The sequence below is a fragment of the Pseudophryne corroboree genome, chromosome 5 (genome assembly GCF_028390025.1).
Source record: "Pseudophryne corroboree isolate aPseCor3 chromosome 5, aPseCor3.hap2, whole genome shotgun sequence".
NCBI classification, from domain to species: Eukaryota; Metazoa; Chordata; class Amphibia; order Anura; family Myobatrachidae; genus Pseudophryne; species Pseudophryne corroboree.
In genome coordinates, this window is record NC_086448.1 from 322,498,373 (window position 1) to 322,524,525 (window position 26,153).

Here is a 26,153-nt window from a genome sequence, read left to right on the forward strand (position 1 = left end):
TCAGGCTGTCACGGCACAGCTTATTTATCCTTCAGGAGAGAAGATGAGCCTGGTAACGGCGGCAGGAGATGGCCACACAGGCAAGAAGCCTGGAGCGGATGGAAACGGGATCTCTAGCTCAGTGCCAGCGGGGACAGGAACCAATGCCACCGATTCATTGGCAGGCAGCCGCGGATGAATTGGGAAGCGGTGTTACATAGGCACGTAGCACTTTAGGACTCCACAGTGTGTGGTTGTAGCAAGCCACTCCCCTGCTGTACAGCCACTACAGATTTTTGCAACTAATTTATATATTTGCTCCAAAATGGAATACAATGTTTCACACATTAAATGCTAACTCTGTACGGTCGCAATCAAACCACATAATGTGGCAAAAAATACTATCATTTTCTTTCAGAAGACCTTTTTTTTATCAACTAACCCAGTGGATCCCAAACTTTTTTGGATCATGGCACCCTAGAAGAGTATCAGAATTTTCTTTACGGCACCCCTAGGCCAACAGTTTCTTATTGAGAAATTTAGAAAGAAATATTAAATGAAGTAAACAGTGTTTAGATCCTTAGGGTCAGTTATGCGGTGAGGGACAATATTTGCTTCTGTTTGTCCACATATTTTGTGATTGACAGCCGCCAGCACTGGTTTTGCCTATCAATTTGACCATAAATAATTTGAATTAGTCCTGGACCACCAATCCAAGGCACACAGTTTGAGAACCACTGAACTAACCAATTGCTGAGGTTCTACTGTAGTTGTAATTTTTTATGCAAAATTTTCTGAGAGATGGCAAAACCCATTCATTACACAATAGTAAAGAAAGAATTCGGTAACGCACCTTGTCGTCTTCTGCTGTTCAGTTTCCTAAAGCATGTTCCTTCAACAAGCCGGTTAAGTCGCTGCTGTTTTATGAGTTCTAAGATTTCTGGTTGGATCTTCTCTTTCAGCTCCCTATGCAGTGATATAAAACCAACATGACATGACATGTTAGTCATACAATTTAGTAATCACACAACTCCAGTGATGGATGACTGAAAAGAACATTAAGATATCTGTGAAGAAAGAAGGTCAGTTGATTTTTAAATAAATGCACAGAGAACCTCTTGTAAAATCCTCAATCCTATAAAAAATATTGCTGGAGCTGAAAATGTAAAGGCATTGAATGCCAAAAATACAGTTTACATTTTTATGGGCAGATTCACAGCTCTCACTGTGCATTTTTGTGCGCATTATGATAAGCAGATTCTGTAAGCAGCTCCGTAGGCTGGGAACACAATCAGCCTTTTGCAGTTAACACACAGAAGCTGTCAGCACTCGTTCAAACAGCTTCCATGCCTAATTGAATCTGTTCCCTAGAATGTGCATTATTAGTTAATGCAAATGATTTATTGTAAATATACAGTACATGAAAAAAAACACAACTGTTATTTAAGGTAACTAATAAAAAAAATAAGAATTTACTTACCGATAATTCTATTTCTCGTAGTCCGTAGTGGATGCTGGGGACTCCGTAAGGACCATGGGGAATAGCGGCTCCGCAGGAGACTGGGCACAAAAGTAAAGCTTTAGAACTACCTGGTGTGCACTGGCTCCTCCCCCTATGACCCTCCTCCAAGCCTCAGTTAGGATACTGTGCCCGGACGAGCGTACACAATAAGGAAGGATTTTGAATCCCGGGTAAGACTCATACCAGCCACACCAATCACACCATATAACTTGTGATCTAAACCCAGTTAACAGCATGATAACAGAGGAGCCTCTAGAAAAGATGGCTCACTACAGCAATAACCCGATTTTTTGGTAACAATAACTATGTACCAGTATTGCAGACAATCCGCACTTGGGATGGGCGCCCAGCATCCACTACGGACTACGAGAAATAGAATTATCGGTAAGTAAATTCTTATTTTCTCTGACGTCCTAGTGGATGCTGGGGACTCCGTAAGGACCATGGGGATTATACCAAAGCTCCCAAACGGGCGGGAGAGTGCGGATGACTCTGCAGCACCAAATGAGAGAACTCCAGGTCCTCCTCAGCCAGGGTATCAAATTTGTAGAATTTTACAAACGTATTTGCTCCTGACCAAGTAGCTGCTCGGCAAAGTTGTAAAGCCGAGACCCCTCGGGAAGCCGCCCAAGATGAGCCCACCTTCCTTGTGGAATGGGCTTTTACAGATTTTGGCTGTGGCAGGCCTGCCACAGAATGTGCAAGCTGAATTGTACTACAAATCCAACGAGCAATAGTCTGCTTAGAAGCAGGAGCACCCAGCTTGTTGGGTGCATACAGAATAAACAACGAGTCAGATTTTCTGACTCCAGCCGTCCTGGAAACCTATATTTCCAGGGCCCTGACAACGTCTAGCAACTTGGAGTCCTCCAAGTCCCTAGTAGCCGCAGGCACCACAATAGGTTGATTCAGGTGAAAACGCTGAAAACCACCTTAGGGAGAAACTGAGGACAAGTCCTCAATTCCGCCCTGTCCGAATGGAAAATCAGATGAGGGCTTTTACAGGATAAAGCCGCCAATTCTGACACGCACCTGGCCCAGGCCAGGGCCAACAGCATGACCACTTTCCATGTGAGATATTTTAACTCCACAGATTTAAGTGGTTCAAACCAATGTGACTTTTGGAACCCAAAAACTACATTTAGATCCCAAGGTGCCACTGGAGGCACAAAAGGAGGCTGTATATACAGTACCCCTTTCACAACGTCTGAACTTCAGGGACTGAAGCTAGTTCTTTTTGGAAGAAAATTAACAGGGCCGAAATTTGAACCTTAATGGACCCCCATTTCAGGCCCATAGACACTCCTGTTTGCAGGAAATGTAGGAATCGACCTAGTTGAAAATTCCTCCGTCGGGGCCTTACTGGCCTCGCACCACGCAACATATTTTCGCCAAATGCGGTGATAATGTTTTGCGCTTATATCTTTCCTGGCTTTGATCAGGATAGGAATGACTTCATCCGGAATGCCTTTCTCCTTCAGGATCCGGCGTTCAACCGCCATGCCGTCAAACGCAGCCGCGGTAAGTCTTGGAACAGACAGGGTCCTTGCTGGAGCAGGTCCCTTCTTAGAGGTAGAGGCCACGGATCCTCCGTGAGCATCTCTTGAAGTTCCGTTTACCAAGTCCTTCTTGGCCAATCCGGAGCCACGAATATAGTGCTTACTCCTCTCCATCTTATAATTCTCAGTACCTTGGGTATGAGAGGCAGAGGAGGGAACACGTACACTGACTGGTACACCCACTGTGTTACCAGAGCGTCTACAGCTATTGCCTGAGGGTCCCTTGACCTGGCGCAATACTTGTCGAGTTTTATAAACATGTGGAAGACTTCTGGGTGAAGTCCCCACTCTCCCGGGTGGGGGTCGTGTCTGCTGAGGAAGTCTGCTTCCCAGTTGTCCACTCCCGGAATGAATACTGCTGACAGTGCTATCACATGATTTTCCGCCCAGCGAAGAATCCTTGCAGCTTCTGCCTTGCCCTCCTGCTTCTTGTGTCACCCTGTCTGTTTACGTGGGTGACTGCCGTGATGTTGTCCGACTGGATCAACACCGGCTGACCTTGAAGCAGAGGTCTTGCTAAGCTTAGAGCATTGTAAATGGCCCTTAGCTTCAGGATATTTATGTGAAGTGATGTCTCCAGGCTTGACCATAAGCCCTGGAAATTCCTTCCCTGTGTGACTGCTCCCCAGCCTCGCAGGCTGGCATCAGTGGTCACCAGGACCCAGTCCTGAATGCCGAATCTGCGGCCCTCTAGAAGATGAGCACTCTGCAACCAACACAGGAGGGACACCCTTGTTCTTGGTGACAGGGTTATCCGCTGATGCATCTGAAGATGCGACCCGGACCATTTGTCCAGCAGGTCCCACTGGAAAGTTCTTGCGTGGAATCTGCCGAATGGGATTGCTTCGTAGGAAGCCACCATTTTTCCCAGAACCCTTTCATTGATGTACTGAGACTTGGCTCGGTTATAGGAGGTTCCCGACTAGCTCGGATAACTCCCTGACTTTCTCCTCCGGGAGAAACACCTTTTTCTGGACTGTGTCCAGGATCATCCCTAGGAACAGAAGACGAGTCGTCGGAATCAGCTGCGATTTTGAAATATTGAGAATCCAATTGTGCTGCCGTAACACTACCTGAGATAGTGCTACACCGACCTCCAACTGTTCCCTGGATCTTACCCTTATCAGGGAATCGTCCAAGTAAGGGATAACTAAAATTCCCTTCCTTTGAAAGAGTATCATCATTTCGGCCATTACCTTGGTAAAGACCCGGGGTGCCGTGGACCATCCATACGGCAGCGTCTGAAACTGATAGTGACAGTTCTGTACCACAAACCTGAGGTACCCTTGGTGAGAAGGGTAAATTGGGACATGAAGGTAAGCATCCTTGATGTCCCGAGACATCATGTAGTCCCCTTCTTCCAGGTTCGCAATCACTGCTCTGAGTGACTCAATCTTGAATTTGAACCTCCGTATGTAAGTGTTCAAGATTTTAGATTTAGAATCGGTCTCACCGAGCCGTCCGGCTTCGGTACCACAACAGTGTGGAATAATACCCAGTTCCCTGTTGCAGGAGGGGTACCTTGATTATCACCTGCTGGGAATACAGCTTGTGAATGGCTTCCAAAACTGCCTCCCTGTCAGAGGGAGACATCGGTAAAGCCGACTTTAGGAAACGGCGAGGGGGAGACGTCTCGAATTCCAATTTGTACCCCTGAGATATCACCTGAAGGATCCAGGGGTCTAATTGCGAGTGAGCCCACTGCGCGCTGAAATTCATTGAGACGGGCCCCCACCGTGCCTGATTCTGCTTGTAAAGCCCCAGCGTCATACTGAGGGCTTGGCAGAGGCGGGAGAGGGCTTCTGTTCCTGGGAACTGGCTGATTTCTGCAGCCTTTTTCCTCTCCCTCTGTCACGGGGCAGAAATGAGGAACCTTTTGCCCGCTTGCCCACGAAAGGACTGCGCCTGATAATACGGCGTCTTCTTATGTTGAGAGGCGACCTGGGGTACAAACGTGGATTTCCCAGCTGTTTTGCCGTGGCCACCAGGTCTGAAAGACCGACCCCAAATAACTCCTCCCCTTCTTCCAAATGCCGTTTGGAATCCGCATCACCTGACCACTGTCGTGTCCATAACCCTCTACTGGCAGAAATGGACAACGCACTTAGACTTGATGCCAGTCGGCAAATATTCCGCTGTGCATCACGCATATATAGAAATGCATCTTTTAAATGCTCTATAGGCAATAATATACTGTCCCTATCTAGGGTATCAATATTTTCAGTCAGGGAATCCGACCACGCCAAACCAGCACTGCACATCCAGGCTGAGGCGATTGCTGGTCGCAGTATAACACCAGTATGTGTGTAAATACATTTTAGGATACCCTCCTGCTTTCTATCAGCAGGATCCTTAAGGGCGGCCATCTCAGGAGAGGGTAGAGCCCTTGTTCTTACAAGCGTGTGAGCGCTTTATCCACCCTAGGGGGTGTTTCCCAACGCACCCTAACCTCTGGCGGGAAAGGATATAATGCCAATAACATTTTTGAAATTATCAGTTGTTATCGGGGGAAACCCACGCATCATCACACACCTCATTTAATTTCTCAGATTCAGGAAAACTACAGGTAGTTTTTCCTCACCGAACATAATACCCCTTTTTGGTGGTACTCGTATTATCAGAAATGTGTAAAACATTTTTCATTGCCTCAATCATGTAACGTGTGGCCCTACTGGAAGTCACATTTGTCTCTTCACCGTCGACACTGGAGTCAGTATCCGTGTCGGCGTCTATATCTGCCATCTGAGGTAACGGGCGCTTTAGAGCCCCTGACGGCCTATGAGACGTCTGGACAGGCACAAGCTGAGTAGCCGGCTGTCTCATGTCAACCACTGTCTTTTATACAGAGCTGACACTGTCACGTAATTCCTTCCAACAGTTCATCCACTCAGGTGTCGACCCCCTAGGGGGTGACATCACTATTACAGGCAATCTGCTCCGTCTCCTCATCATTTTTCTCCTCATACATGTCGACACAAACGTACCGACACACAGCACACACACAGGGAATGCTCTGATAGAGGACAGGACCCCACTAGCCCTTTGGGGAGACAGAGGGAGAGTTTGCCAGCACACACCAGAGCGCTATATATATACAGGGATAACCTTATATAAGTGTTTTTCCCCTTATAGCTGCTGTATGTTTAATACTGCGCGTAATGAGTGCCCCCCTCTCTTTTTTAACCCTTTCTGTAGTGTAGTGACTGCAGGGGAGAGCCAGGGAGCTTCCCTCCAACGGAGCTGAGGGAAAATGGCGCCAGTGTGCGGAGGAGATAGGCTCCGCCCCCTTCTCGGCGGCCATATCTCCCGTTTTTCTGTGTATTCTGGCAGGGGTTAAATTCATCCATATAGCCCAGGAGCTATATGTGATGCATTTTTTGCCATCCAAGGTGTTTTTATTGCGTCTCAGGGCGCCCCCCCCCCAGCGCCCTGCACCCTCAGTGACCGGAGTGTGAAGTGTGCTGAGAGCAATGGCGCTAGAGATGAGCGCCTGAAATTTTTCGGGTTTTGTGTTTTGGTTTCGGTTCCGCGGCCGTGTTTTGGGTTCGAACGCGTTTTGGCAAAACCTCACCGAATTATTTTTGTCGGATTCGGGTGTGTTTTGGATTCGGGTGTTTTTTTCCAAAAACACTAAAAAACAGCTTAAATCATAGAATTTGGGGGTCATTTTGATCCCAAAGTATTATTAACCTCAAAAACCATAATTTACACTCATTTTCAGTCTATTCTGAATACCTCACACCTCACAATATTATTTTTAGTCCTAAAATTTGCACCGAGGTCGCTGTGTGAGTAAGATAAGCGACCCTAGTGGCCGACACAAACACCGGGCCCATCTAGGAGTGGCACTGCAGTGTCACGCAGGATGTCCCTTCCAAAAAACCCTCCCCAAACAGCACATGACGCAAAGAAAAAAAGAGGCGCAATGAGGTAGCTGTGTGAGTAAGATTAGCGACCCTAGTGGCCGACACAAACACCGGGCCCATCTAGGAGTGGCACTGCAGTGTCACGCAGGATGGCCCTTCCAAAAAACCCTCCCCAAACAGCACATGACGCAAAGAAAAAAAGAGGCGCAATGAGGTAGCTGACTGTGTGAGTAAGATTAGCGACCCTAGTGGCCGACACAAACACCGGGCACATCTAGGAGTGGCACTGCAGTGTCACGCAGGATGTCCCTTCCAAAAAACCCTCCCCAAACAGCACATGACGCAAAGAAAAAAAGAGGCGCAATGAGGTAGCTGTGTGAGTAAGATTAGCGACCCTAGTGGCCGACACAAACACCGGGCACATCTAGGAGTGGCACTGCAGTGTCACGCAGGATGTCCCTTCCAAAAAACCCTCCCCAAACAGCACATGACGCAAAGAAAAAAAGAGGCGCAATGAGGTAGCTGTGTGAGTAAGATTAGCGACCCTAGTGGCCGACACAAACACCGGGCCCATCTAGGAGTGGCACTGCAGTGTCACGCAGGATGTCCCTTCCAAAAAACCCTCCCCAATCAGCACATGATGCAAAGAAAAAGAAAAGAAAAAAGAGGTGCAAGATGGAATTATCCTTGGGCCCTCCCACCCACCCTTATGTTGTATAAACAAAACAGGACATGCACACTTTAACCAACCCATCATTTCAGTGACAGGGTCTGCCACACGACTGTGACTGATATGACGGGTTGGTTTGGACCCCCCCCAAAAAAGAAGCAATTAATCTCTCCTTGCACAAACTGGCTCTACAGAGGCAAGATGTCCACCTCATCTTCACCCTCCGATATATCACCGTGTACATCCCCCTCCTCACAGATTATCAATTCGTCCCCACTGGAATCCACCATCTCAGCTCCCTGTGTACTTTGTGGAGGCAATTGCTGCTGGTCAATGTCTCCGCGGAGGAATTGATTATAATTCATTTTAATGAACATCATCTTCTCCACATTTTCTGGATGTAACCTCGTACGCCGATTGCTGACAAGGTGAGCGGCGGCACTAAACACTCTTTCGGAGTACACACTTGTGGGAGGGCAACTTAGGTAGAATAAAGCCAGTTTGTGCAAGGGCCTCCAAATTGCCTCTTTTTCCTGCCAGTATAAGTACGGACTGTGTGACGTGCCTACTTGGATGCGGTCACTCATATAATCCTCCACCATTCTATCAATGTTGAGAGAATCATATGCAGTGACAGTAGACGACATGTCCGTAATCGTTGTCAGGTCCTTCAGTCCGGACCAGATGTCAGCATCAGCAGTCGCTCCAGACTGCCCTGCATCACCGCCAGCGGGTGGGCTCGGAATTCTGAGCCTTTTCCTCGCACCCCCAGTTGCGGGAGAATGTGAAGGAGGAGATGTTGACAGGTCGCGTTCCGCTTGACTTGACAATTTTGTCACCAGCAGGTCTTTCAACCCCAGCAGACCTGTGTCTGCCGGAAAGAGAGATCCAAGGTAGGCTTTAAATCTAGGATCGAGCACGGTGGCCAAAATGTAGTGCTCTGATTTCAACAGATTGACCACCCGTGAATCCTTGTTAAGCGAATTAAGGGCTGCATCCACAAGTCCCACATGCCTAGCGGAATCGCTCCGTGTTAGCTCCTTCTTCAATGCCTCCAGCTTCTTCTGCAAAAGCCTGATGAGGGGAATGACCTGACTCAGGCTGGCAGTGTCTGAACTGACTTCACGTGTGGCAAGTTCAAAGGGCATCAGAACCTTGCACAACGTTGAAATCATTCTCCACTGCACTTGAGACAGGTGCATTCCATCTCCTATATCGTGCTCAATTGTATAGGCTTGAATGGCCTTTTGCTGCTCCTCCAACCTCTGAAGCATATAGAGGGTTGAATTCCACCTCGTTACCACTTCTTGCTTCAGATGATGGCAGGGCAGGTTCAGTAGTTTTTGGTGGTGCTCCAGTCTTCTGTACGTGGTGCCTGTACGCCGAAAGTGTCCCGCAATTTTTCTGGCCACCGACAGCATCTCTTGCACGCCCCTGTCGTTTTTTAAAAAATTCTGCACCACCAAATTCAAGGTATGTGCAAAACATGGGACGTGCTGGAATTTGCCCATATTTAATGCACACACAATATTGCTGGCGTTGTCCGATGCCACAAATCCACAGGAGAGTCCAATTGGGGTAAGCCATTCCGCGATGATCTTCCTCAGTTGCCGTAAGAGGTTTTCAGCTGTGTGCGTATTCTGGAAAGCGGTGATACAAAGCGTAGCCTGCCTAGGAAAGAGTTGGCGTTTGCGAGATACTGCTACTGGTGCCGCCGCTGCTGTTCTTGCGGCGGGAGTCCATACATCTACCCAGTGGGCTGTCACAGTCATATAGTCCTGACCCTGCCCTGCTCCACTTGTCCACATGTCCGTGGTTAAGTGGACATTGGGTACAACTGCATTTTTTAGGACACTGGTGAGTCTTTTTCTGACGTCCGTGTACATTCTCGGTATCGCCTGCCTAGAGAAGTGGAACCTAGATGGTATTTGGTAACGGGGGCACACTGCCTCAATAAATTGTCTAGTTCCCTGTGAACTAACGGCGGATACCGGACGCACGTCTAACACCAACATAGTTGTCAAGGACTCAGTTATCCGCTTTGCAGTAGGATGACTGCTGTGATATTTCATCTTCCTCGCAAAGGACTGTTGAACAGTCAATTGCTTACTGGAAGTAGTACAAGTGGGCTTACGACTTCCCCTCTGGGATGACCATCGACTCCCAGCGGCAACAACAGCAGCGCCAGCAGCAGTAGGCGTTACACGCAAGGATGCATCGGAGGAATCCCAGGCAGGAGAGGACTCGTCAGACTTGCCAGTGACATGGCCTGCAGGACTATTGGCATTCCTGGGGAAGGAGGAAATTGACACTGAGGGAGTTGGTGGGGTGGTTTGCGTGAGCTTGGTTACAAGAGGAAGGGATTTACTGGTCAGTGGACTGCTTCCGCTGTCACCCAAAGTTTTTGAACTTGTCACTGACTTATTATGAATGCGCTGCAGGTGACGTATAAGGGAGGATGTTCCGAGGTGGTTAACGTCCTTACCCCTACTTATTACAGCTTGACAAAGGGAACACACGGCTTGACACCTGTTGTCCGCATTTCTGGTGAAATACCTCCACACCGAAGAGCTGATTTTTTTGGTATTTTCACCTGGCATGTCAACGGCCATATTCCTCCCACGGACAACAGGTGTCTCCCCGGGTGCCTGACTTAAACAAACCACCTCACCATCAGAATCCTCCTGGTCAATTTCCTCCCCAGCGCCAGCAACACCCATATCCTCCTCATCCTGGTGTACTTCAACACTGACATCTTCAATCTGACAATCAGGAACTGGACTGCGGGTGCTCCTTCCAGCACTTGCAGGGGGCGTGCAAATGGTGGAAGGCGCATGCTCTTCACGTCCAGTGTTGGGAAGGTCAGGCATCGCAACCGACACAATTGGACTCTCCTTGTGGATTTGGGATTTCAAAGAACGCACAGTTCTTTGCGGTGCTTTTGCCAGCTTGAGTCTTTTCAGTTTTCTAGCGAGAGGCTGAGTGCTTCCATCCTCATGTGAAGCTGAACCACTAGCCATGAACATAGGCCAGGGCCTCAGCCGTTCCTTGCCACTCCGTGTGGTAAATGGCATATTGGCAAGTTTACGCTTCTCCTCCGACAATTTTATTTTAGGTTTTGGAGTCCTTTTTTTTCTGATATTTGGTGTTTTGGATTTGACATGCTCTGTACTATGACATTGGGCATCGGCCTTGGCAGACGACGTTGCTGGCATTTCATCGTCTCGGCCATGACTAGTGGCAGCAGCTTCAGCACGAGGTGGAAGTGGATCTTGATCTTTCCCTAATTTTGGAACCTCAACTTTTTTGTTCTCCATATTTTATAGGCAGAACTAAAAGGCACCTCAGGTAAACAATGGAGATGGATGGATTGGATACTAGTATACAATTATGGACGGACTGCCACGGTTAGGTGGTATAAAAAAACCACGGTTAGGTGGTATATAATACAATTATGGATGGACGGACTGCCTGCCGAGTGCCGACACAGAGGTAGCCACAGCCGTGAACTACCGCACTGTACACTGGTTGATAAAGAGATAGTAGTATACTCGTAACAACTAGTATGACGACGGTATAAAGAATGAAAAAAAAACCACGGTTAGGTGGTATATATTATAATACAATTATGGTTGGACGGACTGCCTGCCGAGTGCCGACACAGAGGTAGCCACAGCCGTGAACTACCGCACTGTACACTGGTTGATAAAGAGATAGTAGTATACTCGTAACAACTAGTATGACGACGGTATAAAGAATGGAAAAAAAACCACGGTTAGGTGGTATATAATACAATTATGGTTGGACGGACTGCCTGCCGAGTGCCGACACAGAGGTAGCCACAGCCGTGAACTACCGCACTGTACACTGGTTGATAAAGAGATAGTAGTATACTCGTAACAACTAGTATGACGACGGTATAAAGAATGAAAAAAAAACCACGGTTAGGTGGTATATATTATAATACAATTATGGATGGACGGACTGCCTGCCGAGTGCCGACACAGAGGTAGCCACAGCCGTGAACTACCGCACTGTACACTGGTTGATAAAGAGATAGTAGTATACTCGTAACAACTAGTATGACGACGGTATAAAGAATGAAAAAAAAACCACGGTTAGGTGGTATATAATACAATTATGGTTGGACGGACTGCCTGCCGAGTGCCGACACAGAGGTAGCCACAGCCGTGAACTACCGCACTGTACACTGGTTGATAAAGAGATAGTAGTATACTCGTAACAACTAGTATGACGACGGTATAAAGAATGAAAAAAAAACCACGGTTAGGTGGTATATATTATAATACAATTATGGATGGACGGACTGCCTGCCGAGTGCCGACACAGAGGTAGCCACAGCCGTGAACTACCGCACTGTACACTGGTTGATAAAGAGATAGTAGTATACTCGTAACAACTAGTATGACGACGGTATAAAGAATGAAAAAAAAACCACGGTTAGGTGGTATATAATACAATTATGGTTGGACGGACTGCCTGCCGAGTGCCGACACAGAGGTAGCCACAGCCGTGAACTACCGCACTGTACACTGGTTGATAAAGAGATAGTAGTATACTCGTAACAACTAGTATGACGACGGTATAAAGAATGAAAAAAAAACCACGGTTAGGTGGTATATATTATAATACAATTATGGATGGACGGACTGCCTGCCGAGTGCCGACACAGAGGTAGCCACAGCCGTGAACTACCGCACTGTACACTGGTTGATAAAGAGATAGTAGTATACTCGTAACAACTAGTATGACGACGGTATAAAGAATGAAAAAAAAACCACGGTTAGGTGGTATATATTATAATACAATTATGGTTGGACGGACTGCCTGCCGAGTGCCGACACAGAGGTAGCCACAGCCGTGAACTACCGCACTGTACACTGGTTGATAAAGAGATAGTAGTATACTCGTAACAACTAGTATGACGACGGTATAAAGAATGAAAAAAAAACCACGGTTAGGTGGTATATATTATAATACAATTATGGATGGACGGACTGCCTGCCGAGTGCCGACACAGAGGTAGCCACAGCCGTGAACTACCGCACTGTACACTGGTTGATAAAGAGATAGTAGTATACTCGTAACAACTAGTATGACGACGGTATAAAGAATGAAAAAAAAACCACGGTTAGGTGGTATATAATACAATTATGGTTGGACGGACTGCCTGCCGAGTGCCGACACAGAGGTAGCCACAGCCGTGAACTACCGCACTGTACACTGGTTGATAAAGAGATAGTAGTATACTCGTAACAACTAGTATGACGACGGTATAAAGAATGAAAAAAAAACCACGGTTAGGTGGTATATATTATAATACAATTATGGATGGACGGACTGCCTGCCGAGTGCCGACACAGAGGTAGCCACAGCCGTGAACTACCGCACTGTACACTGGTTGATAAAGAGATAGTAGTATACTCGTAACAACTAGTATGACGACGGTATAAAGAATGAAAAAAAAACCACGGTTAGGTGGTATATAATACAATTATGGTTGGACGGACTGCCTGCCGAGTGCCGACACAGAGGTAGCCACAGCCGTGAACTACCGCACTGTACACTGGTTGATAAAGAGATAGTAGTATACTCGTAACAACTAGTATGACGACGGTATAAAGAATGAAAAAAAAACCACGGTTAGGTGGTATATATTATAATACAATTATGGATGGACGGACTGCCTGCCGAGTGCCGACACAGAGGTAGCCACAGCCGTGAACTACCGCACTGTACACTGGTTGATAAAGAGATAGTAGTATACTCGTAACAACTAGTAGGACGACGGTATAAAGAATGAAAAAAAAACCACGGTTAGGTGGTATATAATACAATTATGGTTGGACGGACTGCCTGCCGAGTGCCGACACAGAGGTAGCCACAGCCGTGAACTACCGCACTGTACACTGGTTGATAAAGAGATAGTAGTATACTCGTAACAACTAGTATGACGACGGTATAAAGAATGAAAAAAAAACCACGGTTAGGTGGTATATATTATAATACAATTATGGATGGACGGACTGCCTGCCGAGTGCCGACACAGAGGTAGCCACAGCCGTGAACTACCGCACTGTACACTGGTTGATAAAGAGATAGTAGTATACTCGTAACAACTAGTATGACGACGGTATAAAGAATGAAAAAAAAACCACGGTTAGGTGGTATATATTATAATACAATTATGGTTGGACGGACTGCCTGCCGAGTGCCGACACAGAGGTAGCCACAGCCGTGAACTACCGCACTGTACACTGGTTGATAAAGAGATAGTAGTATACTCGTAACAACTAGTATGACGACGGTATAAAGAATGAAAAAAAAACCACGGTTAGGTGGTATATATTATAATACAATTATGGATGGACGGACTGCCTGCCGAGTGCCGACACAGAGGTAGCCACAGCCGTGAACTACCGCACTGTACACTGGTTGATAAAGAGATAGTAGTATACTCGTAACAACTAGTATGACGACGGTATAAAGAATGAAAAAAAAACCACGGTTAGGTGGTATATAATACAATTATGGTTGGACGGACTGCCTGCCGAGTGCCGACACAGAGGTAGCCACAGCCGTGAACTACCGCACTGTACACTGGTTGATAAAGAGATAGTAGTATACTCGTAACAACTAGTATGACGACGGTATAAAGAATGAAAAAAAAACCACGGTTAGGTGGTATATATTATAATACAATTATGGATGGACGGACTGCCTGCCGAGTGCCGACACAGAGGTAGCCACAGCCGTGAACTACCGCACTGTACACTGGTTGATAAAGAGATAGTAGTATACTCGTAACAACTAGTATGACGACGGTATAAAGAATGGAAAAAAAAACACGGTTAGGTGGTATATAATACAATTATGGTTGGACGGACTGCCTGCCGAGTGCCGACACAGAGGTAGCCACAGCCGTGAACTACCGCACTGTACACTGGTTGATAAAGAGATAGTAGTATACTCGTAACAACTAGTATGACGACGGTATAAAGAATGAAAAAAAAACCACGGTTAGGTGGTATATATTATAATACAATTATGGATGGACGGACTGCCTGCCGAGTGCCGACACAGAGGTAGCCACAGCCGTGAACTACCGCACTGTACTGTGTCTGCTGCTAATATAGACTGGTTGATAAAGAGATAGTATACAATACTACTAATATACTGGTGGTCAGGCACTGGTCACCACTAGTCACACTGGCAGTGGCACTCCTGCAGCAAAAGTGTGCACTGTTTAATTTTAATATAATATTATTTATCATGTACTCCTGGCTCCTGCTATAACAACCTGCAGTGCTCCCCAGTCTCCCCCACAATTATAAGCTTTATATACAATACATTGATGTGCAGCACACTGGGCTGAGCAGTGCACACAGACTGAGTCACTGTGTGACTGTGTATCGTTTTTTTCAGGCAGAGAACGGATATATTAAATAAAACAAACAACTGCACTGTCTCTGGTGGTCACTGGTCACTGTGGTCGTCAGTCACTAAACTCTGTCTGCACTCTCTTCTAATCTACAGTATCACAGCAATCTCTCTCTCTCTCTCTCTTCTAAATCTAATCTAAATGGAGAGGACGCCAGCCACGTCCTCTCCCTATCAATCTCAATGCACGTGTGAAAATGGCGGCGACGCGCGGCTCCTTATATAGAATCCGAGTCTCGCGAGAATCCGACAGCGTCATGATGACGTTCGGGCGCGCTCGGGTTAACCGAGCAAGGCGGGAAGATCCGAGTCGCTCGGACCCGTGAAAAAAAAAGTGAAGTTCGTGCGGGTTCGGATTCAAAGAAACCGAACCCGCTCATCTCTAAATGGCGCACAGCTGCAGTGCTGTGCGCTACCTTGTTGAAGACAGGACGTCTTCTGCCGCCGATTTTCCGGACCTCTTCTGTCTTCTGGCTCTGTAAGGGGGCCGGCGGCGCGGCTCTGGGACCTATCCATGGCTGGGCCTGTGATCGGTCCCTCTGGAGCTAATGTCCAGTAGCCTAAGAAGCCCAATCCACTCTGCACGCAGGTGAGTACGCTTCTTCTCCCCTTAGTCCCTCGATGCAGTGAGCCTGTTGCCAGCAGGTCTCACTGAAGATAAAAAACCTAAAACTAAACTTTTCACTAAGCAGCTCAGGAGAGCCACCTAGTGTGCACCCTTCTCGTTCGGGCACAAAAATCTAACGGAGGCTTGGAGGAGGGTCATAGGGGGAGGAGCCAGTGCACACCAGGTAGTTCTAAAGCTTTACTTTTGTGCCCAGTCTCCTGCGGAGCCGCTATTCCCCATGGTCCTTACGGAGTCCCCAGCATCCACTAGGACGTCAGAGAAATCAAGATTTCATTGGATCCAAAGTTTCTTGTTTATTTTTTAAAGCAATTTGTTATGCTCCTTACAGGGGTGTAGTATGGTATGCCGGCGGCCGGGCTTCCGGCGACCAGCATACCGGCGCCGGGAGCCCGACCGCCGGCATACCGACAGCGTGGTGAGCGCAAATGAGCCCCTTGCGGGCTCGCTGCGCTCGCCACGCTGCGGGCAATGTGGTGCGCTATGCACGCCACGCAATTTTATTCTCCCTCCAGGGGTGTCGTGGAACCCCACGAGGGAGAAAAAGTGACGGTATGTCGGCTGTCGGGATTCCGGCGCCGGTATACTGTGCGCCGGGGTCCCGACAGTCGGCATACTGAAGACCACCCCCTTACAGGGCCACCAAGTCATCTGGTGAGTCCTATTGCTAGAGGGGTCTTGGCCATGCCGCTTGGGGCCAGGTAATGCGCTTCCACCTACCACTTTCAGGCCCCCCATGTCAGTTAGTATTGAACCAACCAAATCTACCGTTTGAATACCCTGTGATTTTGTGGTGCCATTTCTAAATTTACTGTAGATTTACTGTAGGAAAAAACTGCTTAAGTGATTCTCATCCAGTTTACAAGTACTAAACACCCTCTTTTCTTTAATCTCAGTTTAGTTTGCTCAGTTGGGCTGGGGGGAAGCTGGGGTTTTAATTTTTTCATTGAAAGTACCTATTGACCGGGGGGTGCTAGGGGTAAGCACGCCATGTTTGAAGTTAACATTACGGATTTCTAAATGACTGGAAGTCCTTATTTCTTGGATGATGGAGGCGAGTTACAGCCTCCTGTCCTGTTCTGCTTTTTTGTTTCTATATGTTGTTACCCTCTCTGTGTCTTGTCTAGTCCACCCTGTATGTTTGCTTAAGTAGCGTGGTGGGTGGAGCAGCGGTGGCTGGACCACCATTGCATTTATGTGCTCGTCATTACTTCACTGGGTTTATTTAGATTGGCTGCATGTCGTCTTTAACGATTAGCACATGGAATGTGGGGGGTATTAACTCTCCGGCTAAGAGGAAAAAATTTCTTATGTATCTGAACAAGCTTCGTATGGATATAGCTTTCCTGCAGGAAACGCACCTCCTTCCTCTAGAGATGGCCAAACTTAACACACTTCGGTGGTCAGTGATGGCCTCGGCCCCATACTCCTCTAAGGCACGGGGGGTAGCCATATTGATTAGACAGTCTCTTTCTTATACTGTTCATTCTGTAAAGGTGGACCCGCAGGGTCGGTATATTATTGCAGACGTCACAGTAGACTGCACACGCCTATTGCTATGTAACATATATGCTCCGAATAATCGCCCCAAAGTGTTTTTTCTAGAAATGCTGAACAAACTGTATGGTCATATAGATTCCAACATTGTGATAGGGGGGGATTTCAATGTGGTTTCGTCTCATGTTATGGATAGGAATGTGGCTTCCAGTCGGGGGCATAGGGACCCTAAAGTGGGTGTTAAATATATAACCCGCCGGCTGTGGGTGGTGGATGTGTGGAGGGCGTGCTATCCGCTAGAACGGGATTATACTTGCCTGTCAGCTGCATATGGTACGCTCTCCCGCATTTATTACTTGCTGTTGTCAGAACATATGTTCCCTAAGGTTATGGATGCTGGGATCGAAGCTATAAGTATTTCGGATCATGCCTTATGTTGGATTAAGCTGGCGGTGCAGGTGGATAAGGGTCCGGTGCGGCAGTGGCGGTTCCCGGCACATCTGGCTAATTCATTGAAATTTCGTAACATGTTGGAGGCGGCGTGGCTAGATTATAAGAGTAATAACGCAAGTTATGAGTCCGAGAAGCCTCTGACATTCTGGCAGGCATCTAAACCCGTCATGAGAGGGGTAATTATGTCTTACTGTGCACACAGGGATAGGCAATTAGACAGCTCATACTTGGAAGCCCAGGCAAACTTAACAACTTCCTTTCAGAGGTTTAAGCATTCACCTACTCCAACTAATAGGGCTGATTATAATAACAAAAAGACCGTTTTTGATAATATTCTGAATTACTTAGAAGCCAAGCACACTTTCTATAGGACTGCTTCTTTTCACAGATATGGTAATAAACCGGGTAAATTAATGTCCTTCTTATTGAAAGGGCGCCATTCTTCCTCTGTAATTAAATCCCTCCGCACTAGTGACGGTACTAGAGCCAGGTCTAATGCCAAAATAACGGAGGTGCTGAGCTCTTTTTATGCCCAACTGTATTCTCAGCCTCCTAGCAATCTGCCCAGTAAAGAGGCCTTTTGGGCTAATATGAGTTAACCTCAGATGTCTGACAGCCAGGCCTCATCCCTTATGACACCCATCTCGGGGAGGAGGTGGAGAGGGTGATTAAGGCATTGAAAACTGGAAAGGCGCCGGGACCGGACGGCCTCTCCAATGATTATTATAAAATCCTAATGCCCCATATCCGGGACACATTATAGGTATCTTTTAATTAATTACTCTCCGGTCGGTCCCTGCCTGGTTTCTTTAACTCAGCGTTCCTTAGGTTGTTGCCGAAGCCTGGCAGGGATCCGGAACTCCCGGAATCTTATAGGCCTATTTCCCTGCTTAATACGGACTATAAGCTGTTTACCAAGATATTAGCTGACAGGTTAAAACTTGTATTGCCCTCCATTGTCCACCCAGATCAGTCGGGATTCATTTGGGGTCGCCAGGCGGTTGTTAATATAAGAAAAGTCTTAACAGTAATGCAGAGGTTACAGGATTCCTCAGATACGGGCACCAATGTAATCTTATCACTTGACGCCGAAAAGGCATTTGATATGGTGACTTGGGACCATTTATTTGATACCCTACATAGGTTCGGGGCCCTGTCAGCCTTTGTGGAAATGTTGGTCCGCCTATACACAGACCCGGCCACACAAGTATTAGGCAATGGCTATATTTCTTCCCCCTTCTACATCCAGAGAGGCACCCGTCAGGGCTGCCCTCTATCCCCTCTGCTATTCGCCCTGGCCCTGGAGCCACTGGCGATAGCCCTTCGTGGCGCGTCTTCCTTTAGAGGCATTTTGGTGGGCAGGCTGGAGGTTAAGATAGCGTTGTTTGCTGATGATATGCTGCTATTTATCGCTGACACCAGCAGGTCGATAGGACCTATAGTCTCCATTATTGATGGCTTTGGATCCTTTGCGGGTTACAAGGTTTAATCTTTCCAAATCGGAACTCATGCCTCTATCGGGAGATGCGTCCTTCTTTAATAGGCACCCGATATTGTCCCAGTTCCCTAGGACCCAGAGGGCTCTTAAGTATTTGGGGATAATGATACCCAACATCACTGGAACGGTTGTATACAGTTAACGTGGCCCCGGTCCTGACGGCTGTCCGGGCTCTCCTAGACGGGTGGGTTAATTTGCCCTTGTCGTTGCTGGGAAGGGCCACGGTCCTTAAAAGTGTAGTGTTCCCGAAACTCTCATATTTTGCAGATGCTGCCATTACGCCTTACAAAAAAAGACTGTAGGTCTGTAAATTCCATGTTCTCTAAATTCTTATGGGGGGGGGGGGGGGGGGGTGGAGGAAACCAAGGATTTCTTATGCTAAACTTCAGATGCCAAGGGCGGAGGGGGGGCTGGGGATTCCAGACTTGGAAGTGTTTAGTAGAGCGGTGATGTTCCGCTATGTCACAGACTGGTTATGGCAGCGTTCTTGTTTTACCAATTATACATTGGAGGAGGAATTGTTTGCCCCCTTCTCTCCCAGCGCCCTCCTTCACACCCCAAGGAACAAGCTGCCGGCATCACTTAAGACAAATATTATCCTTTTAGATACTCATGGAGCCTGGCACTATTCCAATTCAAAATTACATAGAAACCCGGCCTCCTCCCGTTACACAACTTTCTGGGGGAATCCCTGCTTCAGTCCTGGGCTGGAAAATGCTAACTTTAAGCAGTGGCGGGAGCGGGGAATTTCGTCTATTAGAGACGTATTTGACCCTGGGGGAAGGCATATGCTCTCATTTGAGGAATTAAAGTCCAAATATGGTATAGCAAACTCAAATTTTTATATGTACCTGCAAGCCCGACATTTTGTCATTACTATGGCTGTCCCTATGACGTCGCCAGACAAACAGGATCCGATAGCCACTCTCCTCACTCTCACGAATGCCTCTGCTTATCGTTTATCTTATTATTATGACCATTTACGGGTGATACAGACGGAAAAGCTATGGAAACGTACGGTTTCTAATTGGGAGGGGGATGTACCGGACTTCCCGGCGCAACCAATTCTACTGAAATCCTGTCAGTTTACATTTAAATATCTACACTCGGCTCAGCTTCAGGAAGTGTACTTTAAGTTATTACACAGGGCTTACATAGCCCCGGCCCAAAGAGTGCATATGATCCCGGATGGGAATAGTGAATGTTTAAAATGCCACATGTCAAGGGCCTCCTTTTTTCATTGTTTTTGGACATGTAGGAAGATTGCTACGTTTTGGAACAAAGTTATTGTATTTATTAACAGAACTCTCTCATTGGGGGTCGCCAGAGACCCCATAGCTTGTTTATGCAACTGTTTTGAGGGTTGGCCTCTTGGCCCGGATAGGAAGCGAGTTACGCCCATTCTCACGGTCATCCTCACGGTGGCTAACATGGTTATTTTGAACCATTGGATGAAGAAGTCATCTCCATCTTTGGGGGAATTAAAAAATGTTCTTTTACGGGTTCTCTACTTCGAGCGCCAAGCCACCTTGCCAGACATTGAGAGGGGAGTCGCTCGCTTTTACACGAAATGGGAGCCTTACATTGACAGTCTAGACATTGATACACAGAGCCATATTGAAAGGCTCTTTGAAAATACCTCCTGGGTTCTTCACAAACATGTAGATGCTAATTGATATGAGTTAATACTTTGCTGTATTGAGGTTGATGGGCACATGGAATGGGGTAATATATGAATGCCACGCGACTAAGGAGTGAATTGTCTTGTCTCGTCTCCCCCCTTCCCTTTTTGTGTTCTCCCTTATTATTTTATGATGTTTATAAGTGGGTGATGACAGTTTACAGTGTATAAGTATAGGATATGCGCATTAAGTGGTACGAGTTGCAAGGCACAGAGACACTCGCAGATCTGTTAATGCTGAATTGTATGCATGTATCTATGCCATTCCTATACTCTTCCATTTTGATTGACCACTGTATGTAAAATTTTATATTATAAAAATGAGAAAATAAAAACAGTTTTACAAAAAAAAAAAAAGAGGGACTGTGAGCGGCCGAAAATCAGTGACTGCTGCTGCATCGCCCTAACAGGTAAACAACACACAACACACACACTCCCTCTCTCTAAAATTGGGGACTATGCTGCCGTAATGTGTACACAAGGGGGACTCTGCTGCCGTAATGTGTACACAAGGGGGACTCTGCTGCCGTAATGTGTACACAAGGGGGACTCTGCTGCCGTAATGTGTACACAAGGGGGGCTCTGCTGCCGTAATGTGTACACAAGGGGGGCTCTGCTGCCGTAATGTGTACACAAGGGGGGCTCTGCTGCCGTACTGTGTAAAAGGGAGCTCTGCCTGATATACTGTGTAAAAGGGAGCTATGTGGCCATGCCGCTTCCCCATGAAGCCACGCCCCTATATTTTTTATGCACGCCTATGGCGCATATTGGCCCTGCTCTATATTGGGTGCGGGGGGGCTGATGCCGTTTCTTGCGCTAAGATGTCTAGTTATGGCACGGTTATATATATATTTGCCTGCATCATTCCTTAGCTAAAATAAAGATGATAAAACAAGAGCATATTGGGCAGTAGCCATCCCAGCTGTGATAAAGATATCAGACCTAGACAACTGTAAAGGTTCAAAGGTTCAGTAGGGATCCAGTCAAGGTGCCGGCATACCAACCGTGAGTATGGCGGGAAGGTTAGGTTTAGGGCTGGGTGTGGGTGTGTGTGTGTGTGTGTGTGGGGGGGGTTTAGGTACCACCCCGGGAGGTTAGCGTTAGGCTGCGGGAGGGGAGAGGTTAGGGTTAGGCTGTGAGGAGGGGGGTTTGGGGCGTAGGGTTAGGCATCACCGGGTGGATGTTAGGGTTAGGCACAAAGCTACCTCTTCCCTGCCGGGACTTCATTTGTCAGGATGCCGGCGTCGGTATACAGAGCGCCAGCATCCCGACTGCCGGTAAATCATACCCAACCCATTCAGTATCATTGGCCAAATTCAGCATGGATTGCTATTCAGAGAAATTGCAGTTATCTGCGAGTAGAAAGGCGGCGCCCTGACAGGAAGTAAAAATGCCCCGTGCAAAATTGTGAATGCATCGTAGATTGCTACCCATTCACAGATGCATACGCAATTTCCGAAGAAACTCTGCCGTCTGAGCAAATGTGAGTAGGTCTGAGGCTGCCAATAATCTGCGACTGAGAGGGCCTAAAAGTGGTCTGCACTGACGTCAGAGACCCTCCCCAAAAACACCTGGAAATGCCTGCGTTTTTTCCGACACACCCAGAAACGCCCGGCTTTCTGTCAGTCAAACTGCGGCTACATTGCGATTTTGATCTTTAAGTATTTTCTGTTGCTATTACCACTCCCGTGTGTGCAATGCGAATGCTACACATATAATCGCTCGATATGCGATTTCTCTTAATAACGATCCATGCTGAATTGGGCCCTATATTTGTATATTTAAACCATTGATTTGTAATTCTCATAACTGTAACTTTAGAAATTGTTTTATGTTCTGTACATACAGAAATAGGGGAAAGGAAGTTGAGTAATAGATTTATCTCAGATGATTACTCCAACTGTATAGTCTCTAATTCCTCTACTTCTGTGCATTGGTCAGGACTCTCATGCTCTATTATTAGTAGTAAAATACAAGCAAGATTTATTGGATAAAAATAATATTTCTGTCATGGCACCTGTGAGTTTTTATGGGTCTTCTGAATTGCCCTCATTCACTTGACTGCATGTGGAAGACAATCGAACGCTTTAGAAAGTGGTTCTTTAAACTTGCATTGACAAAACAAACAAAAGATTTCTAGCAGAACTTACATCAGAAAAACTGATTTTGTACAGATGAACCACTGGAATTGTGATCTTGGAAGCAGGGGCTTAGCCAGAATTTTGAGGGCCCCGTAATAATATTCTGAAGGGGCCCCTGTCCAAATGCTTCTAGAGAGACACCTCTTTGCAGCAGTTGTTCATTTTATGCCCCATAATAGTGCCCTAGTTCATATTCTGAACCATAGTAGAGCTTTAGTTACTGGTATTCCCCATAATAATGCCCTAGTTTATTTAATGTCCATAGGCTATAGTAGTGCCCTAGTTCACGTTATTCCACATTGTAAGGCTGACAATACACATTACGCAACACAGTACCCCCAGTTCATATTACGACATACAGTGTCCACAGTTTATATTATGCCACATTACAGTGCTGCTCCCAGTTCATATTTTGCCACACTATAGTGCCCTCACGTCATATTGTGCCAAATGAAAGTGCCCCAGTTCATAATATGTAACATTATAATGCCCGCCAGTGCATTTTATACCACATTTCAATGAGTAGGTCCAGGGGCATAACTAGGTATTGTAGGCACCAAGGCAAACGTTTGTAAGGGGCCCTATGTATCTAGTAAAGGTGAAAATTGTATAAAAAACATGTAACTTTGGCAGGGAAGGTGGGCCCCTCTCAGCTCTGGGCCCCATAGCAGCTGCTCTTGCTGCACCTGTGGTAGCTATGCCCTTGTTTGGAAGAATAATCATAGATTACTTATCTTCTCCAAAAATGGTGGCACTATTTGGAATATTGATGATTTTTAATTAGTTTGTATTTAACATGGAATCCAGTTGGGCGCGAGGTTTAGGGAGGTAAAAAACCTTGCACCCAATTTTGGATTATCGCGGGTATGCACGCTACTGATACCCGTGATAGCCAATTTTTATAGAAATTACTGTGTCCAATTTTCTGGGTTCTAATTGAATACCAAATCACGCGGATGCAGGTTTTTTAAATTTCCCATGTGTAATTGGATTCCCCCTAAGAAACTATTTATCCACCTCCAGTTTTTTTAAGTCTATACTTAATATGTTATACTGCATGTCTTCATCTATGTGCCCTGATTATTGTATTCTATAACCCAAAATGTAATGTTGATGATATAAAATGAAAATATATAAAAATATATTTGTATTTCAAATTCACTGGTTGTCTTGTTTCTAGTACAGAGATTGTAAATTACTCCAGCTGTAGGAATGTCATTTATGCACTATGAAGGAAGGTGTGCAGGCTATCCCGTACCATAAATATGTACCATTCAGTTATATCAAATATAGCAGAAGTAAAAAATGATATACAGGTTGAGTATCCCATATCCAAATATTCCGAAATACGGAATATTCCGAAATACGGACTTTTTTGAGTGAGACTGAGATAGTGAAACCTTTGTTTTTTGATGGCTCAGTGTACACAAACTTTATTTAATACTCAAAGTTATTAAAAATATTGTATTAAATGACCTTCAGGCTGTGTGCATAAGGTGTATATGAAACATAAATGAATTGTGTGAATGTAGACACACTTTGTTTAATGCAAAAAGTTATTAAAAATATTGGCTAAAATTACCTTCAGGCTGGGTGTATAAGGTGTATATGTAACATACTGTAAATGCATTCTGTGCTTAGATTTAGGTCCCATCACCATAATATCTCACTATGGTATGCAATTATTCCAAAATACGGAAAAATACGATATCCAAAATTCCTCTGGTCCCAAGCATTTTGGATAAGGGATACTCAACCTGTATATTTATCTCAGCAATCACATTATGCATCCCTGTACAGAGCCGTCTGACAATTTATGAACAGGAAATGGGCATTAGACTTTGGGGACACTGCAGAAGAGGGCGTGCATTTATTTGTATATCAATTAACTGCATGTGACCCCTTCAGTCAATCTTGAATTAACACTGTCTACGTGCCAAGAGCCTGCAAATAGTGAACCAGAAAACCCAGCAGCATCATCATAATAATAATAATAATAATAATAATGCCATATAAACACTGGGCTCAGCTCAATAGTAATTTTTTTTCCAGAAAAGTGTCAAGTGAATATCAATATTTATATTAACAACAATAAATAAAATAGTGAGTTGCCTATCCCCACTTATACTTCATATTACAAACTCTTTTGAACTCTTGTGCAAAGTCACAGTAAGCCTTTAGGGCAGGGATGGGGAATCTTCGGAACCTCCAGCTGCTGTTGAACTACACATCCCAGCATGCCCTGCAACAGTTTTTGCATGGCCAAATAGCAAAACTGTAGCAAGGCATGCTGGTATGTGTAGTTCAAAAACAGCTGGAGGGCCGAAGGTTGCCCATCCCTGCTTTAGGGCTACACTACAAAAAAAGGAATATTAAGGGGCTAAATCTGATTAATGACAGCTGTTTCAACTCACTCACCCAACCACACATTCCACATCCACCTCATTCACTGAATGACCTTGACAGTTTACACACATTTTTAGTAGAAACAGTTTCTAGATATGAATTGTGAGAATAATGCACAGACAGTGGCGTATCTATAATGGGTACAGTGTGTGCGGTGCCCCTGGGTCCAGAGGGGACCACATTGCAAACCCTGTACTATTTTTCTAATACTTACCTCTTCAGAATCCCGCGGCTTAAACGTTCTGGGCATTCTTGGGCCTACACAGGATATTTAGTCACGGCAAAGGCTCAACAACCCTGGACAAGGGGGTAGTGGCTACCACTGCAATCTCTATTGCTATGTCACCAGTGGTAAACTTGTAAGTATATCATACTTGCCTACCCGTCCGCATCCTGCGGGAGACTCCCGGATCACAGTGGAGTCTCACGCTGCCCCAACACACCATGCAACCCCCCTGGATTATCCACTGCAGCGTCCGGACTGTCATGCATGCACAGTTAACCATTTTCCTGGAGACCAGTACATAGCATTTAGCTATGGGAAATTACAGATGAGCTGGAGACACAGCAGCTGATTGCATGCTGCCTCTAGTGATGACATTTTTGTTCAGTGATTGGGCAGTGTAGTACCACATGTCCCGCACAGAGGGAGCAAAATGTTGGCCGCGGTACCGTTCTGAAGTAATCACAGAGCTGCCCAGCACTGTGACAGCAACAGGCCGCCAGGAGGACAGATGAGAGCAGCGGTGACGCCCCCTACCACATAGTGAGTGAATACCTCCTCCCCCCCTGCCA

At 46.2% G+C, this 26,153-nt stretch overlaps 1 protein-coding gene across 6 annotated transcripts in view; it reads right to left on the reverse strand.

Annotated features, from left to right (window-relative positions):
- The window catches only part of ELMO1 (engulfment and cell motility 1), a 910,002-nt gene that overhangs the window by 80,688 nt on the left and 803,161 nt on the right, over window positions 1-26,153 (reverse strand). For all 6 annotated transcript variants that reach the window (XM_063922511.1, XM_063922512.1, XM_063922514.1 and 3 more), the window contains one exon: window positions 833-945. In XM_063922511.1, coding sequence (XP_063778581.1) covers window positions 833-945 — 113 coding nt within the window. The remainder of the gene's footprint in view (window positions 1-832; window positions 946-26,153) is intronic.